The sequence below is a fragment of the Neopelma chrysocephalum genome, unplaced genomic scaffold, assembly GCF_003984885.1.
Source record: "Neopelma chrysocephalum unplaced genomic scaffold, ASM398488v2 Primary Assembly neopelma1_23, whole genome shotgun sequence".
Taxonomy (NCBI): domain Eukaryota; kingdom Metazoa; phylum Chordata; class Aves; order Passeriformes; family Pipridae; genus Neopelma; species Neopelma chrysocephalum.
The window spans coordinates 1,302,266-1,319,213 of NW_020897691.1; the positions used below are offsets into that span (position 1 = coordinate 1,302,266).

The following is a 16,948-nucleotide window of genomic DNA, read 5'->3' on the forward strand; positions in this document are numbered from 1 at the left end:
AAGTGAGGAGGTTTTGAGGGATGTGGATCTGACTGGGATTTTTGAATGCTTGAGGCTAACAATATCAGTATCCATAAAAACTGGACGTGAATGGGAACTACTGTGTTTTACATACATTATATTTTAAAATATCCTTCATATTTTTCTAGTTTTCCCATTGACCTATGAAAACAGAGCTTACAAGAGTTTTGCAGTCTGTCTCTATGTTCATTTGTCTGTCACTTACTTTCTAGTAACTTTTGAATGTGTTGATCAGTTTTGATTAAATTTGATAGAGGAGTAGAAGCCTCAGACAGTTATATTTCCTTGAGTTTCATTAAAACCAGCCCTTTTTTAGGCGGAGAGACTTAAACTTATGTCTTCAGCAGTGAAGAGACTGACTGAGTTCTATGTGCCCTTAGCAGCTGTGTTGTGTGCACTGGCAGGCTAGTCAGCATGTATATGGCTTGGACTAACAGGAACAGTGTGTGTCCTTCTTCATAATCAGGACATACAGGAAGAAAAGAGGGTATTGCTTCTGCATTCTCCTGATTCTGCATGGGAAGGAGCATCTCAGTGGTCCTCCTTTTAAGACATAGCAACAATCTCTGTGTGCTGCCCTGTGGGTCTGAGAGCCTCCCTGGCTGCTGCGTGCTGCGTTCCAGTCTCCATCCTGACATCCTTATCCAGTGTTCTGCTCAACCCTGGCACCTTAAGGGGTCCTCAGGGGAGTCTGAGATCAGACTCCTGTGACACCCTTTTCTACTGCTGCTCGTTTATCTCCTTCCAGCCTTCAGAACATTTCAGCTTGTTGCTTTGTATCAATAACATACAAACCAGATTTTTGAATTTTAGGGTTTTTCCATTTACTTTTCTGGCTGCTACAATATCAGAGACTTTTTAGAAGGGTTAAAACTGATTGTTGGATAACTTTGTCTCTGATGAGCAAAAATTCTTGTTCATAGAAGTATGTATAAAGCAAGAGTGATTTTGAAGAAATCAGAGATACAACTGTTTGTTGATCTGTTTACTTGAAAACAGAAAGATAGACTAGATTGAGCAGAACCTGGCACTCCCTAAAGCAGACCAGGTTTTTCTGCCTATTTGTAGACTAGCAAGAAGATTGTATGAGGAAAGATGCCTTTCATCCTGTGAAGAAAATGGAAGCACCATAGTCTTTGAAATTTTAATTCCTCAGAACTGGAATTTTGTTTTGAAGGGAGTCCCCCAAGTTTTCCATAGTATGGTTCTATATTGATAAGAAACTGATGAAAGAATAAAAAGTAGGCTTTTTTTTTAGGCTTTTTTTTTTAGGCTTTTTTTTTTTTTAAACCATACTTAGATCTTCAGAAGTGAGGTGGTCATGTTTTTTTTCTTTCCCTATTGTCACTAAATACCAGGGTTTTTTTCTACTCCTTCCTAAACTAAAAACAAAGCAGACTTGAGTTTGAACTTAGCTATCTCGGCCAGTCAGCGTATGATCATGCCATGGGGATTTATCAATGGCATTTAATTCTGGAGATCGGGGACCCCTGGTGGTCTAGTGGTTAGGATGTGGTGCTCTTACCGCTGCGGCCCGGGTTCGATTCCCGGTCAGGGAACTCCCTTGGGCAGATGGAGCTCGTCAGCCCTGTAAGGCCATCCATCTAAGAGAAGGTCACTCTAAACAAACCTACATCCTGAGGACCTCACTGCCATTGTCCAAGCTCGCTTGGCCCCGGCAGATGAACCTTAGGATCAAAAGGTGGGCTCAGTTCAGCGCATGCTGTGTCTCACCTAAAAAAAATCCATTGGGCAGGCTGGAAAGGTAAAAGACCTTTCCCCAGATCTTCGTTTGCGAAGACTGGCCATACTATACTATACTTAATTCTGGAGATCAGTGTGAATAGATCTGCAGTCCCAGCTCAGCCTGTAATGTGATGTAATATACATTCTAGAGCCATAGAATGGCTTGCATTGAAAGGGACCTAAAAGATCATCTAGTTCCAAAACCCCTCCTATGAACAGGGACACCTTCCTCTAGACCAAGTTGCTCAAAGCCCATCTAACCTGTCCTTGAATACTTTCAGGGATGGGGCACCCACAGCTTCTCTGGACAACCTGTTCCAGTGCCTCACCACTCCCACAGTAAAGAATTTCTTCTTAACATTTAATCTAAATCTCTCTTCTTTTAGTTTAAAACCGTTCTCCCTTGTCCTATTGCTACCTGCCTGTGCAAAAAGTAGGTCTAACCTACAGAAGGTCTAACAGCATACTGAGGCAGAAAAGTGGTGCACTGACAGCTGTATAGCATCTGCCCAGTTCAGACTAAATCTGTTGATCCTAAGTTTTCATGACAGATTAATATTACACTTACCAGGAAATTGCTACCAGTATTACAGACTCCTGAGGCAATGCCAGAAAAACTGCCCACTGCCAGCTTTTTATGCTGCATATCTGGTGAACTACAGAGGTTTAAAAATAAAAAAATAAACCTTTAAACTTGCTTTTTTCCTTAAAGTTTTGTTTGTTTGTTTGTTTTCCCCCCAGTATGTGGTTGTAGTGTTGTGCTGGTTTAAAAGTTAACCAGCAGGGGAAATGAACTCAACTCAAAAGAGAGATTATAAGTCAGAATAACAATTTATTAAAATAATACAATAAGTACAATTATACAGACAGACAATTGGTTTTAACCCACAAAACCCAAATGTATAACCCAGCACCCGGGGGCAGGAACAAAAAGTGGTGTTCCTTGTCCACCCCCCCGAGTCCAAAGTAAAGGGAGAGGGGAAAAACCTGCTGGTGGGAGAGCTGTTGCAGTCTGGTCAAAAGTGGTGATTGCAGTCCAGTCAAGGGTGATGAGCTGCAGTCTGGTTGAGAGTGGTGAGCTGCAGTCTTCCTCTGGATCCCACGAGTGGTAAAAAGGTTCCAAAACTCCAAGTTTATATATTCTCCAGTTCAGGCAGGAATGCTCAGTCTTTCCCTCAGAGCGGGGAATTCCATAAAAGGGCATGGGGACAGGAACATCTTCCTATCTCGCAGGCCTCTTAACGCCTAGTTTATAGCCTGAGGAGTCAGGCTGCTCTGGGCAGAGGGTGTAAATGCTCTATTGATAACAGTTTCTGGGAAATGGCATGGAAGGCTATAGAATACACAGGTTTGGGTTACACCCATCCAGTGATGAATTGGTCCCAGCTGTTCTAACTAGGACAAGTGTATATACTCAATGTTGCACTGCTATTCAGCTAAATGGCATCATAATTTATTACCATTAACTGTTGTTGTTGTTTAACTTCCTATTTTGACAATTTTTAAAGTCTATTTTAAAACTCCTGGCATCTGTGTTTACTTTCCAGTTTAATAATACCTTATCTTCAGAGCATCGTCTCATAAGTATGTGTAGTACAATAATGTTATATTGGTATTATTTGTGGCAATAATAAAGTGTACTCTGACTAAATATATTTACTTTTGCAGGATTACGGTTGAAGTTTGAGTCACACAAGGCTAGTCTTACTTCTGTGTAATATAAAGCTCAGTGGTAGCTTAGCACTACAGAAAATGGCTAAACCAGCCAAGTGACTCTCAGGCTTTTCAGGCCTGGTCCCTGGCAGCCTGGGGAGGGGGATTCACAGTAGGAATTACATGCAGAATTGCATAAAATGGCTGTGTATTCATAATGTGAACTCCCTAAGAGCTGTGTTTTCTCCCTAGTCTTAGGCAGCTGTTCGTGTTGTAGGGCAGGGCCCATCATCCTCATCCCCTCACCCCTGTACAGCTCTGCTCTCTGCAGACCTGGTGGTGTGAGTGGCCACAGCCGTGCCCCTGGGGCCTTGCCCTCACCTGCCCAGGCTCCTTTGCCCCCTGCGTGGTGCCCACCCAAGGGGTGAGAGCCTGGAGGGAGTAGGGGATAAGAGCGGGTGAGCTTCCCAGGAAGGGAAGGCACCAGGTTAGTTTCCTTCTCTCACTTTGGTATAGGGCTTCTTTTAATCTTTGTTGAGGCTCACAGATAGGAGAGTGTCACTGTCTCTCTCCAAATTGCCTCTTTCCGCAAGTATGGCTGAAAATGAGTTGGGGGTTGTGTGGGCATCTCCCACCTCCTGAGAATGAGGAGAATGTCCTCAGAGAAGGAGGTCAGCCTGGTCAGAGGAGCACTGCTCACCGCCAGGCTCCAAAGGGCAGCCTGGGTGGATAAAAACAAAACCAACACCAAACCAAGTGAAAGTTTAAAACCAGAAAAACTGACTCTGTGTAACACTGGGCTAAATGAGACTGGTTTTTATATTTGCCTGTCAGTTACTCCATGTGTATGCATCTTGCAAATTGGTTCAATCTCTGTATAGATTCATTGTTCAGGTGATTCATACCAGAACTGTGAAGTTGTGATGATTATAAGATGTCAAATACAATATTATAATTTCTTCCTTCCCTGAATCAAGACTTCACTTTAAAACAAGAAAATAAGAAAACCAAATAAAAAAATATGTTAAATTTTTTTTGTCAAACTTAAATATTTTCTCAAAAAATGTGAAGGTTCATTTGTTTTTCAAAACTGTACTGGAACTTTCTCTTTTTGAAGTGTTGACCTTTTTCTTGTAAATAATTAAATAACAGTTTTGTATCTTAACTCAGACCTACTTCTTCTACTCTCTATTTCTCAGGATGAAGTGGCTCATACACTCACAGAAAGCAGAGTATTGAAAAACACCAGACACCCTTTTTTAACAGTAAGTATTGGGGACTAGTTTTAAGTACATTAGCAGGTAATTTTCAACATCCATTATGAACGTATTTTACAAACAAATTTTGAAGTCTTTTGCATGTTGATTTGTAAACAAGCAGTAGCTGTCTGGTGCCTATGATATCCTCTATCAGGATATGTAATTAAAAGTTCAGAAATAATGTTTCTAATAATTTTGTAAAACTTAACTGCACTGAAAACAAATTTAATTGTAGAATGTAACTGTTGTGCAATTTTTGTATTTGAACACTTTTAAAATAAAATCTATTGATGTCATAGAGTGTAATTTATTTTTACCAAGAAAACTTAATTAAGAATTCAGCAAAACAATAAAAATAACTATTTGTTCAACATTAGTAGACCATAGAGCCATAAAGCTCAAGTTCTAGCCCCACTATCTTTGTTTTCACATGGTTAATAATTAATAGAGGGAAAATACAGAAAAGAAGATGAAAATTTTGAGACTTATGAGAAATTATGGTTAAGTTTACAACTGGCTTTCTTCTGTAGAATTAATTCTCATTCCACTTCTATGAGAATATATTAGAAAATATTTTCATTTATTTCAAAATGTGATTACCATATTGTTAAGACAGGGAAATATCTTTTTTTTGGTGTTAAAATGTCAAAGTATAGCATGGAAGCTTTCCTTTTTAGAAAAACAAACCTTTTAGAAAGCAGAGGATTGCATTTACACTGCTTGGCCAAAATATTCTGGGAAATTCAGTCAAGGGAAAAGAGATTCTGTAATGTTTCTTAAATTAGAGTGTAAAGGTAAGCAGAAGTAGCCCTACCTCCAGTCAAATAATGCAACAATCTTAACTGCGGTTGTATCTTTTTATCTTTCTGTTATTCTAAAACAAGTATTTTAATGAGAAATGCAGTATTTAAGTCACATGAGTCTCTTTATGCTTCTTACATGTAGTTCTACTGAATTTCCTTTCTCTTCGGCCAAGTCTTCACCTGTAGATTTTGTATGATATCATTTTGTCCAATCAAAATGAAATCAACATTGATAAGTCAAAAATTTTAATTAACATCTGTTGCAACTTTAAAATGATATGTAAATAAATATATTAATTGGCGCTCAGTGTTTTTAATATTCCATAGTATGTGAAACTGGAGAGTCCTTGCTTTGGAAATAAAAGCAGGCTGGAGGTTAAGATCACTTTTAAGATTTCATTTAGGAGAAATTAAAAAGAATATTATAATTTCTCTCTTCATGGGCATTGTGGAAGTGGACATCATAAGATGAGTGGGAATAGCTGGTACCATGTATGGCAGTAAGAAATGTAGTATAAAACTGTCTGTTTCAGTAACCATTTATTATTTTATTGTGACAAGTATGATGTTTTCATGTCAGTGGCCATGTGGCAGAGGTGAGGAAAGACTTGAAAGTTTTTGTGTTAATTCATCTCAAATTCCAGATAGGAGATTACACTTAATTACTCTGAAAGTTCTCACTAAAGTCAAAATTTTCTACTTAAAAAGATAAAATTAAATTTTAATTAAATTGTACTTGTTTAAGTACAAGAAATTGGGTTAATACAAGATGATAATTGGTTTGATTTTGCTGTTTTCTTTGCAAGTCCTTGAAATATTCCTTCCAGACAAAGGATCGTTTGTGTTTTGTGATGGAGTATGTCAATGGAGGAGAGGTAAGTTTAAGAAAGATGTTCTGCACTTGTAATGGTAATACTGTCACTTGCTTACACTTTAAAGGTTATAATTTTTCTTGCCTTTTTTACTTTCTAGTAAATTTGAAGGGCTTTAAAAAATTTTTGGAACTGTTTTATGTAAAAAACAACAGTTGACATGTTTTATGTCTTTGCTGTCAAAACTACTTCCTATTTTGGAAAAATTAGACTCCTGTATAGTGAAAGATAACTTCATGGTAGTGAAATAATTGCAAATAGCTTGCCTTTTTTTTTTTTTCATTAAGCATGTTATAACACGCTCTGGCATATCTAATCATAACTAGTGTAAACAAGCAAAACCAGTGTTGACTAGTCTTACATATGAAATATGTGCTTTCTTTGCTATAGCTATTGCAAATATCTATTGGAAAAGAGTGGAGCATTCATATTTTTCAGTACTTCTATCCCCTTCACTTGCTGTGTACTCTGGAAATTTCAACTACAACACTGAACTTTTTAGAGTGTTGTTAGCTTTTAAGCCGTTGCTGTCCTCCAGCTGTTTACTAAAGAATGAAATATCAAAAGTGATACCCAGCAAATGGAATTAGAGAACTGCAATCTAAGAAGAAGACTTTTATCTACCTTTTAGATGCTGTTTGCTATTCAGATTGTCTCATTACAACATGAACTAGGCGATTTTCCTTACTTGTCTACTATATGCTGCATGATAATGTTAAAGGACTAAGTGTTTCCACTAGGTTTTTCTTTTTTTCTAATATTAGAAAACGATTTCTTCATTCAGGAATGTCTGTGGCATGATAACATGTTTTGCATTATGCTTTTGATGTCTTCTCCTGCAATAAAACTGTCTTCAGATATAACCCTAACGCCTAAACACCCCCAAAATGCCCGTCTTGCACTTGTTGCTCTGGCAGTTTGTCAGTCTGAGGCCCATTTGAATCCTGACTTGTTCTTGCCTGTCCTCTACCAGCCATGGCTAAATATGGTGCTATAGGGTTCTCATATGCCAGGATGGCTTGTCTGACTCAATTTGTATAAACCCAGTTCTGGACATCACAGGTATTGAACCAGACACAAAGATCTCCCTCAGCAGTAATGGGATAACAGCCTTCTCTTGGACACTCAGCTGGCTTATTTGACATTGAACTTATGTCACCAACACTAAGTCAGTGCTATCTGCAATGAGTTTTAAGTGTTGCCTTATAAACTAGCTATTCTTCATAGTTTTCTCTGTGTAAAACCTTATTGTATTTCTGTAATCTCTGGGGATACACTCCGAATGTATGTTTTTAATATCAACCTATCATTTAGCTATTAATCTTTTTAAAAGATACCTCTCTGTCCTATTTGAATGCAGAGCAGAGCACCTAGAGGATGTTTTCAACTCCTTTCTTATGACTGAGGATGGTCTGACACTGTATTTTGATCAATGCATTTCTCTGCATTGGGTGGTGCAACTTTGTGGCTACTGCTGCAAGCATCTTGTATCATGGATTTCTTGGTGGCAGTCTGCTTTTGCTTATCGGATTTGAATAATTGCAATGTGTTTTTCCAAGATTGGGTTGCTTTTTTCCAGGTACGATGCTTCTGTTTGTCAGTCTTGCTTGTGTTCTTTGCTGATGGTTCCCTAATTCAGTAAGCTAACCATAGATTTTTGCCACAGTGGGAAACTAATGGCTTTTTGGAATAGGCAGTTTTCTTTAAAGAAACTCTCTTGATTTGCTTATGTGCTTCTCTTTGATAAGAGATCTAGAATAGTAAGTTGGACAAGCTGTCTTTTCTAATAGCAGAATCTTTAATCTTATCAAATTTTCTTGTGAATTTCAGACTTTAGTCACTGTCTGCTAAGAAAAATACAGAGGACTTCATATTTGTAAAAATAGCCTTGTTATTAACTCAGAGCTACTGAAAGTGTGCTGCACAAAGTTTAGCCAGCATTTTAACCTATATGATACACAGACCTTTTTCTTTTGCTGCTTCTCTCTACTATTCTACCTGTGTTCCAAGGAAGTTTCATTTCCTTAGAATGTTTTCTGACTGTTGAAGGTGTTGAAAACTCACCTTTTAGTTATATACTTCCAGTGGGAAATTGACTGTGGCTGTAGCATGTTGCTTTTGATTCTCTCCAGTGCTGTACTGCCTTCAGTGTGTTTCTGTTTAAAATTCCTTTAGATTAAAGATTTCTTTTTAGTTAAACTGCTCTGACTGAGTCAGTTGGTTGGGAATTTTCATGGATTATATCTGTCAGGAGCACCATTCTCCAAATGAAGGAGTTCTTGATGTTTTGATACATATTCTTGACTCTTACCTAAATGCCACATTTTAGGCTTCTGCCCTAGTACAGATAGGTGTGGTCAGTACTCAGAGTCTTCGGTTCCTCTTGCTATAGCTAGAAAGGAAACAGTCAAGGAAGGGGTCACTAAATGTCATTCTGGAGGAGAAGAAATTGTAAGCAAGAATCTTCTGTATCTATAAAAAATCTAGATCCGTGTTAAATTTAATATCCCACTAGAATGGTAAAAAGTTATCTTTGCCTTACTTTGCCTACGTAACTTAAAATTAAAATTCTCAGTTAATAAGAGAACACGTTACAATGAAAATGGAACTGCATCAGATTTACTGGTCTATGTGTGCATTTTTTACAGCATACAAAGTATTACAGTGAAGAATTCCCTTTTGACTTTCTTTTTTTAAAACAAAGCATATTATGTACATAAATACAGTAAAGAAAAACATTAGAGGATTTTTTCAAGTGGATTATTCAGATGGAAATATGTTTTCCTTATACTGACAACTTTGATCACAGAATCACAAAATATGCCAAGTTGGAAGGGACCCACAAGGATCATAAAGTCCTGCTTAAGACCCAGTCTTGAAATAATTGTGGGCTGAAAGCTAAATTTTTTCTTTATTTTGTTTTTCTGTTGGACTCTGTGGATGAAATGTTTTCCAATATCTATTGATTATAAACTTTATTGTAGTATAGAGCTATAGGAGGATACTTCTGCCATTATGATTACTTCTCAATACCTTTGTTATTGAAGAAATTACATTAAAGTAGCCTTAAGATATCGAAAATTCAGTTGGGGTAAAAACATTAATCTGGCTTAGCTGAAATGACCAAATGGCTCTTTATTGTTGGGGAATAATTTTGGAGTGTGTTTCCCATTTTTTATTTCAAGTATTTTGTTTTAAATGTTGAGAAGCATTTAGGAATGAAATCTATTACATACATTACTCTGCAGAGTACACTGGTTCAGCTGACTAATAAGCTGAACTTATTATTCCTTGCTCTGCATTTTCAGGATAATTCCAGATTCCATACTTTGTAACCAACTTAATTGGTAATTATGTGTATAACAAAATTAGACTCTAAAATTTGTTCAGATGGTTTCTCCACTCAGAGAATTCTGAATCTCTGTTCCTCTTGGCATTTTTGTTTCACAGCTCTTACTTCAATTCATTAGGCAGGAGAGAACTAAATGGTTTGTTGTAATTGAACAAGTGCTGTTACTGTCTAGATAAAAAAAGGCAGAGGATGTACAAGCTACCTAACAAAAAATAAGTAAATGAGAGAATATTCCTTAGCCTAAAATTATGATAGTCCAAGATAAGGATGCTACATTTCTTTGGGTATCGAATGTACCTAGAAACAGTATAAAGTCTGAAACAATAAAAAAACAATAAAAAAAATAATTCAAAATTTCAAGGCTGCCACTGCGAGTACTTTGCAAAATCAACAGTCAAATATAAAATGCAGAGCTAAGTAAACCCAATACAAGAGTAGGAGCCAGACATACAACTCAGAATATGCCAAGTAAATCACTAGCGTGTGTAGAAGTTTAACATATCAATTGATACAAGGTTATGTCTTTTATATATTTGTCATACTTGGATCTGCAGGTGAATATACTTTTATGTTTGATGTTTGTTAAAATTTTTTCATTAGGAAAAAACCTCATGGCAACGTTGTTGTTCAGTTTTTAAAAGCATACCAGGAAATTCGTAGCTCCAGTCTTCACTGTAACAATCACACCCTTGTGTATGCCATAAAAATGTTATGTGCAAAATGGCTTTCTTTGTGCCAAACCTATTTCTATTGCAATTCCAATTGCTTTATAGCACATATTTAATAACTGTAAGTCAATAAATTGTGCAAATGTTGGAAACATTTTTTATAACCTTCAATCAACTTTCTTCCTTTCCTTCTCTGACTTAATAAACGTAATCTTCCAGTCCTGACAATTGTAAATAGAACATGGTGACAGAATTATTCCAAAGTACTGAACCAACTAAATAATTAGCTGAAAATAATGATGTAATCTCCTGCTTTCCCTATTATAATTTTAGAATCTGCTTTAGTATCTTTAGTATATATCTGAGTGTATGAATGCACTTGTAACCTGCATTTTTATATCTAAATGTACACTCAAAACTAGATGTATGGTTTGGTGACAACTCAGATGCTAAAATAATATGAAGAAGAGTGACTGTAGTGTCACATATATATTAAAATAAACTGACTCAGGAGCTCATAGTTTCTTTGGCAATCACAGTACTGCTGTTAGTTGTTTCTAGCTGGTCATTTTATGTTGAAGTTAGTATTTTTAGTTAAAATAAATAGTTTTGTTGTAAATAAACACTAAAGAAAATAAATTTTTCCTATGTTAACTTTTCAGGTTATCAAGTCTCAGATTTTAATTGGGACACTTTAAATAGAAACTAATACAGCTGCATTGCTGACAAGTATCCTGAGGTTTTAGAATTTTCTAAGACTGCTTCTCAACTACTGGATTAGTCTATTTCATAGAGAAAATTGCAATAATCCTTTAGCATAGATATGAATGTAGGGCTAACAGGAAGTTATAAATTTTTTGAATGTGTTGACCTCTATTTTTAATTATTTTTAATCCATCAAAACAAATAAAACTCTTAAAAGTGAGTGGGATTAGGCCATTATTTATGAAAGAAATCACAAACCAGACATAAATGCATAAATTGCATACATTTTTTATTTTTCTTTGTTTGGATGAAGTTCTGCTTAGTGGTATCTCTTATTTAAATATTGCAAAAATATGTGAAAAAGTCCACACAAATTGGGAAATTTGTTTGTTCTTTTCCCAGTTTTGTAATATGTGAGGGATATCATGAAGTCAGACTTAGTTGCTTAGTCTGGATGGGTCTTGTGTTGGCATTGACTGTTAAGCAGGCATCAGTCCAGAGAGCAAGTTACTACAGGGAGGGCTGATGTCGCCATCAGGGATTGGTGCTTAAACAGGGAAATGAGCAACAGGAGCAGTACAAAAATAATGATCCTCCTCATCATGCAGATATGCCATTTTTATACAGGATGCCTTGACAATTGGAAAAGAAATTGAAAGGGGAATCCAGATACAATGAACAAAAATTAAATACTTTCTTTAAATCATAGTGCAGTTTCTGTTTTCTGTGAAGTCTCTGCTTATACAGATATATGCTGCCAAAAGGCTTCGATTATTGAAAAGTTTGTTTAGGTTAAGAATAAGGTAATACACCTATTTTGAACTACAGCTGTCAGGAAAGAAGCTGAGTTCTAGTTCATAGCAGTGACTTTTTAGTTACATTTTGAAAAGTCACAGAATCATCAAGGTTGGAAGAGACCTGTAAGACCATTTAGTCCAACCATCAACCTAGCTCCACCATAACCACCCCTAGTACCACATCCAGAAGTCTAACTGCTGAAAATAGTTGCAGTAATTCCTCCACTGTTCTGTGCCACATGAATAGTGTGTATTTCCTACAGACATAAAGTAGGTGGTAGTAAGGATGGATTAATCACATAATTGTTTTTTTGGTTGGTTAGCTTTTAGGATTCTTTTTTTTACCTACCTTGTCATTTTAGAATTCTCATCTACTTGATCCTTTTAGCTGTGAAAATAAAAAAGGTGCATTGTTGTTATGGATTTCACTGTCTATGTCTAATTTATAAATGATAACATTGTCTGTATTTCTGTTTTGTTGATTGTTAGCTCCTGTGGTAAACCCAAAAACATTGTAACATGGCCCATTTTTAAGCAGAATACAGAAATATACTCACTAATCTTTGCTGGAGGACTTACCCAAACTTTCTTAACACAGTAAATGAAACTCGCCATTTTGGAGAACATTTGGATTAAATAGCCAGTTGTGCTTTTTTAAATGTTGTTCCAAGTTCTGAGGGTGATGTTTTATCCATTAAGATGCTGACAACCTTACAGAGTTTCACCTCACACTTTTTCATTGCAGCTGAAATTACTGGCAATATGTAATGTTTAGTATTTTTCGCTGAAAGACTTCAGTTGAAGAAGTGTCTGTGAAGTGATTTTACTTATAAAGTATTAAAGAAGAGACAAAACCTGCAAAGAAATATTTACATTGTAGCAAAGAAATACACTAAATACATAGATTTATTTTTTAAGCTCTAAGCAGTTGTTTATTTTCTTTTTCTAGTGACTGTGATGTTGCTAGCAGTATGAATGTGCTGTTTTTGTAAAATGCCTGCTCACCTGTTCAGTCGAAGTCTGTTGAAGAGCTAGACTTTTTTCAGTTCAAAGAAAGGTTACTAAAGTACTGAAAAACATAAAGTGGAACCAGAGTCTAGGTATTTTAGTGGTATCTCCCAGTGGCTGAAAGCAAAATTTTGAGGAAGTGGTAGAGGGAGAAGTACAGAATGACACTGTTGCATACTTTTTTTTTTTCCCTCTGGTAACTGAAGGTTAAATGAGTAGCAAGCAGAATGCCTTAAACAAGATTGGTATATTGATTAAAACGCTGATTTAACAGCTCGCTTTCTCCCTTTGGAAACCTGGAAAAGATAAGCCAGCTGCTGTCTAAGAGTGCGGAGTGTCCACTGAGAGTACACTATCTATCATCACAATATGGTGATGAGAGGTGTTTTATGTTTGTGTTAATTTCCCCCACTAAATCAGTAATTATTACAATCCTGTCCCTGCTGTTTACCCTGCAGCTGTTTTTCCATTTGTCGAGAGAGCGGGTGTTCTCAGAGGACCGCACACGCTTCTATGGTGCAGAAATTGTCTCTGCCCTGGACTATCTGCATTCTGGGAAGATTGTGTATCGTGATCTCAAGGTAAAAAAAGAAAGGAAAAAAATAATCAAATTTTTGTTTTTGCAGAGACTATGGGGACAAACACAAAGTAATTATAAGGTTGCACTATTCAGAGTTAATGGGAAAAAAAAATCTGTGTTCAGTTTTAAGTTCTGTGTGTGCTGGAGGAAGTTGTTTGATACAGTATCTCTAGATGCGTACATTCCCTGACTTTAATGATTAAAAAATGAAACAGCACCCTGTAATAACAACATTTGAGGGAAATTTAAACTTCTGATCCTCATCCTCCCCACCCCTTGCCCTATTACTTAACTTGGATTTCAACACAAATCTCACATACAATTCTCAATGTCCTCAAACAAGGGAAATGGTGAATTGGGACAATGTGACTGAATTCTGTTTATCTCAGCAAAGAGGTATGTTTTTGTGTGATGTGAAGACATTTAAAACAGTTCAGAATACTTCAATAGGAAAAGAATTTCAGCATTAATTTCAAAATTATTTTGTCTTTTGTATCTTGGGAAAGATTCATATTATTAGAATGTGGTTTGTCTTAGATTTGCCTGCGTATATAGTTGTTTATCCTCTGTTGCCTGGCACTCTGTTGATCCAGGTGCTCTGTGTCACAGTATGACCATGTTCTATGGAAAATAACTTCTGTTTTGAACAGGAACATTTTCTAACTTATGTGGGAAGAATCTCTAAATTCCATGATAAGACTGTTTTATTTCTGTGTCAAGCCTTTAATTTCATGTACAGGAAATTTTGCTTTCCCACTGTACATGCACACTAGTGGAATTCATTCATGGAATCCTTTGTACAGGAACCGAGGAGAAGGAGGCGGTGGTAGGCAAGTTCTGCTCAGGGAGGCAGACAGAAAACAAAATACTGTGTTACCTGTTTGTAGCAGAATCTGTCATACTAACAGAAAATGCTGTGACATCTTGGAAAAATATGGAATTGTCTGGTCAAGGAATGATAGGTGAATTTTTATTTAAATTCTAAATAATAAGAAAAGACAAATTTGATGTCATTACTCTTTTATTTCTGATGTCATCTACTTTAGTTTTCTTTGTATGACACAGACTCAACAGGAAATTTATACCTTTGAATTATATTTCAGGCTTTATACAGACTTAGAAAGAGAGGGCTATGATTGTTCTATATTGGTGTTTTCACTACGTACCTTACAATTTGAAAAAAAAAATGTTTTTTGTTGAGAAAAGTTGTTCAGAATACATTTTCCTTTTTTTCAGTTCTATCTGTATTTTAAGTACTGCTAATTAAAAACTTTTGGGAAAGTGATATTAGCTATTTCATATTTCAAAGCAAGAATCATGAATTTAAAAAGCAGTGCAAAGCATGCAGAGGTACATATTAACCACTTCAGAAGTGTCCTTTGCAAGTAGACAAAGAGGAATTTACCTCAGTTTTGATTTTTATCAGTAGCTGCTTTATCCCCACTTCTGTCTGTTATTGAAAAAGTTGTGGAAGATGGAGGTATTTTAAGGATTTATGGATATATGCTGTTTCATGACAGTATAGTAAGTAAACTGTACCTTGATAAGTGAAGGTCATGTTAAAGCAAAGGAAATCTATGAAGTCTTACCAAATGACAGCCATGGTTGCAACCTTGAATTGCTTGATTGCATCTTCAGAATGTTTAGAAAATTATTTTCCTTTTGTTCTATGGAAGATGCACCAAATTTGTAAAACTTCAGAATGAAGGGTCATGCTTTGACTGACCTGAGATTTACTATTGTAAACTATATTAAAGTATTAACTAATTATTTAACTTGTATGACAGTAAACACTGTTAAATGCTGTAACATAATAGATGCTGTAATTTTTTTTAATTAAAACCAAATTACATTCTGTTGCAAAGATAACTCTATCTTTTTCACAAAATTCGTGTAACGCATTAACCTGTCCTGTTAAGAAATACTAAGGGAACATTTTTCTCCCCAATACACAGTTAGAAAATCTAATGTTGGATAAAGATGGACACATAAAAATTACAGATTTTGGACTTTGCAAAGAAGGAATCACAGATGCAGCAACTATGAAAACATTCTGTGGTACTCCAGAATACCTGGCACCCGAGGTATGATTTAGAATATGTTCTTATAATACAAAATGTTTCTTTTCCATTTAATTTTAGACTGACAGTTTGCCTGATTAATACTATACAGTTGTTATTCAGAATGGAATGTGCTGCTATTCTTTGAGGTGATTGTATGTATATTGATGCTTTACTTTGTAGTGTTTAAAAAGGCCTCTAATGTGCTCTTTCCTTCTCATGTTTGCCTTCCTCTGTTAAAGTTTTTATCTTCCGATGATTTCTTAAAAAATAATTTTCCATCTGTCTGTCACTTGGAACATATGATCCTGCCTAACTGAGCTGTATAGCTAGCATTTATATAGCCTCAGTGGAGGCGAGGGAAAATAGGAAGGTACTGAGTTTGGGTTTTATCTGAACTCCCCAGTTGCAGGAAGAGGGATTTGAAATTTTAGATATTTCTGCTAAAAACAGTTGTGTATAAACCTGAGAACTGGTTGAGGTGGGCACCAAAACTGAGCTGTTTCCTAGTATGTAAGCAGAAGGGATATCACGGGTTATGTCACCTCATCTTTATGATTAGCTAGCACCAGGAGTGCCAAGCATCACACTTCTCCAGAATTGATAAAAAGATGGACATGAGTGCATTGTTTGGTACCTCTTGCAGCTCTGGTTTGGCCACTTCAGAATCTGTTGTAGAAGCCCAAGTCCATCCAAATGATCTGCTCCGGTATTATTAGTGCTGACAGCTTTGCCACCAATGTCTACTAAAAGAAAGCAAAGGAAGCACTACCGAGATTCGGTTTTTGTCCTTCAGTCAACAGTACTGATTGTGGTGCTTGGAAATGTAACTCTGACTCTCCGCAGGGGCTGCCAAATGCAGCTCCAGTATTGACATGAAAGACAGCTTCATTTTTTTTACTTAATGCCAAGGATTCTGTGAATGTTGAATTAGCCCTTATTTCCACTCTTGTCAGCATTCAAGATTGCTAATTGACATAGTGCATACCTGATACTGAGATACTTTCAAGTCAACCTAAAGGGCTTTAAAAAGGCCCTTCAGTTCTACCATTTGTTTTAAGAAGGATTTGAAGAGTTTCCTGAGGGATTTCCCACCTCTTGCAGCAGCTCAGCACCACCAGAAACTTCATATTGTCTTTAAAGAGGAACGTGCCTTAGTTTGAAGGGAGGACGCACTGATTCAGGGTAGCTCTTTATTCTCTTACTATCAGCAGAACTGAATGCTGAGTAGCAGCCACAAGCCCTGGAGCCTGTTTCAACAAGCAATTTAGATTGCATTTTGGTTTTTATTCTAAATCTTACAATTAAGGGATGTCAAAGAAACTGATATACATCACCTTCTGGATAGTGCTGTCTGGAAATGAAGATTTTAGGATGTTTGCATGTTTGAGAGTCTTTCTAAATCTCTGAAGTTTGAAGTCTTT

At 36.4% G+C, this 16,948-nt stretch overlaps 1 protein-coding gene and 1 non-coding gene across 3 annotated transcripts in view; both read left to right on the plus strand.

Moving 5' to 3' along the window:
- AKT3 (AKT serine/threonine kinase 3) overlaps nucleotides 1–16,948 on the plus strand; it is a 153,143-nt gene that overhangs the window by 99,323 nt on the left and 36,872 nt on the right. For both annotated transcript variants that reach the window (XM_027683993.1, XM_027683983.1), the window contains exons 7-10: nucleotides 4,620–4,685; nucleotides 6,289–6,357; nucleotides 13,343–13,465; nucleotides 15,420–15,548. In XM_027683993.1, coding sequence (XP_027539794.1) covers nucleotides 4,620–4,685; nucleotides 6,289–6,357; nucleotides 13,343–13,465; nucleotides 15,420–15,548 — 387 coding nt within the window. The remainder of the gene's footprint in view (nucleotides 1–4,619; nucleotides 4,686–6,288; nucleotides 6,358–13,342; nucleotides 13,466–15,419; nucleotides 15,549–16,948) is intronic.
- TRNAK-CUU lies at nucleotides 1,509–1,580 on the plus strand. Its single transcript has one exon. It is a non-coding gene; the product is annotated as a tRNA-Lys (tRNA).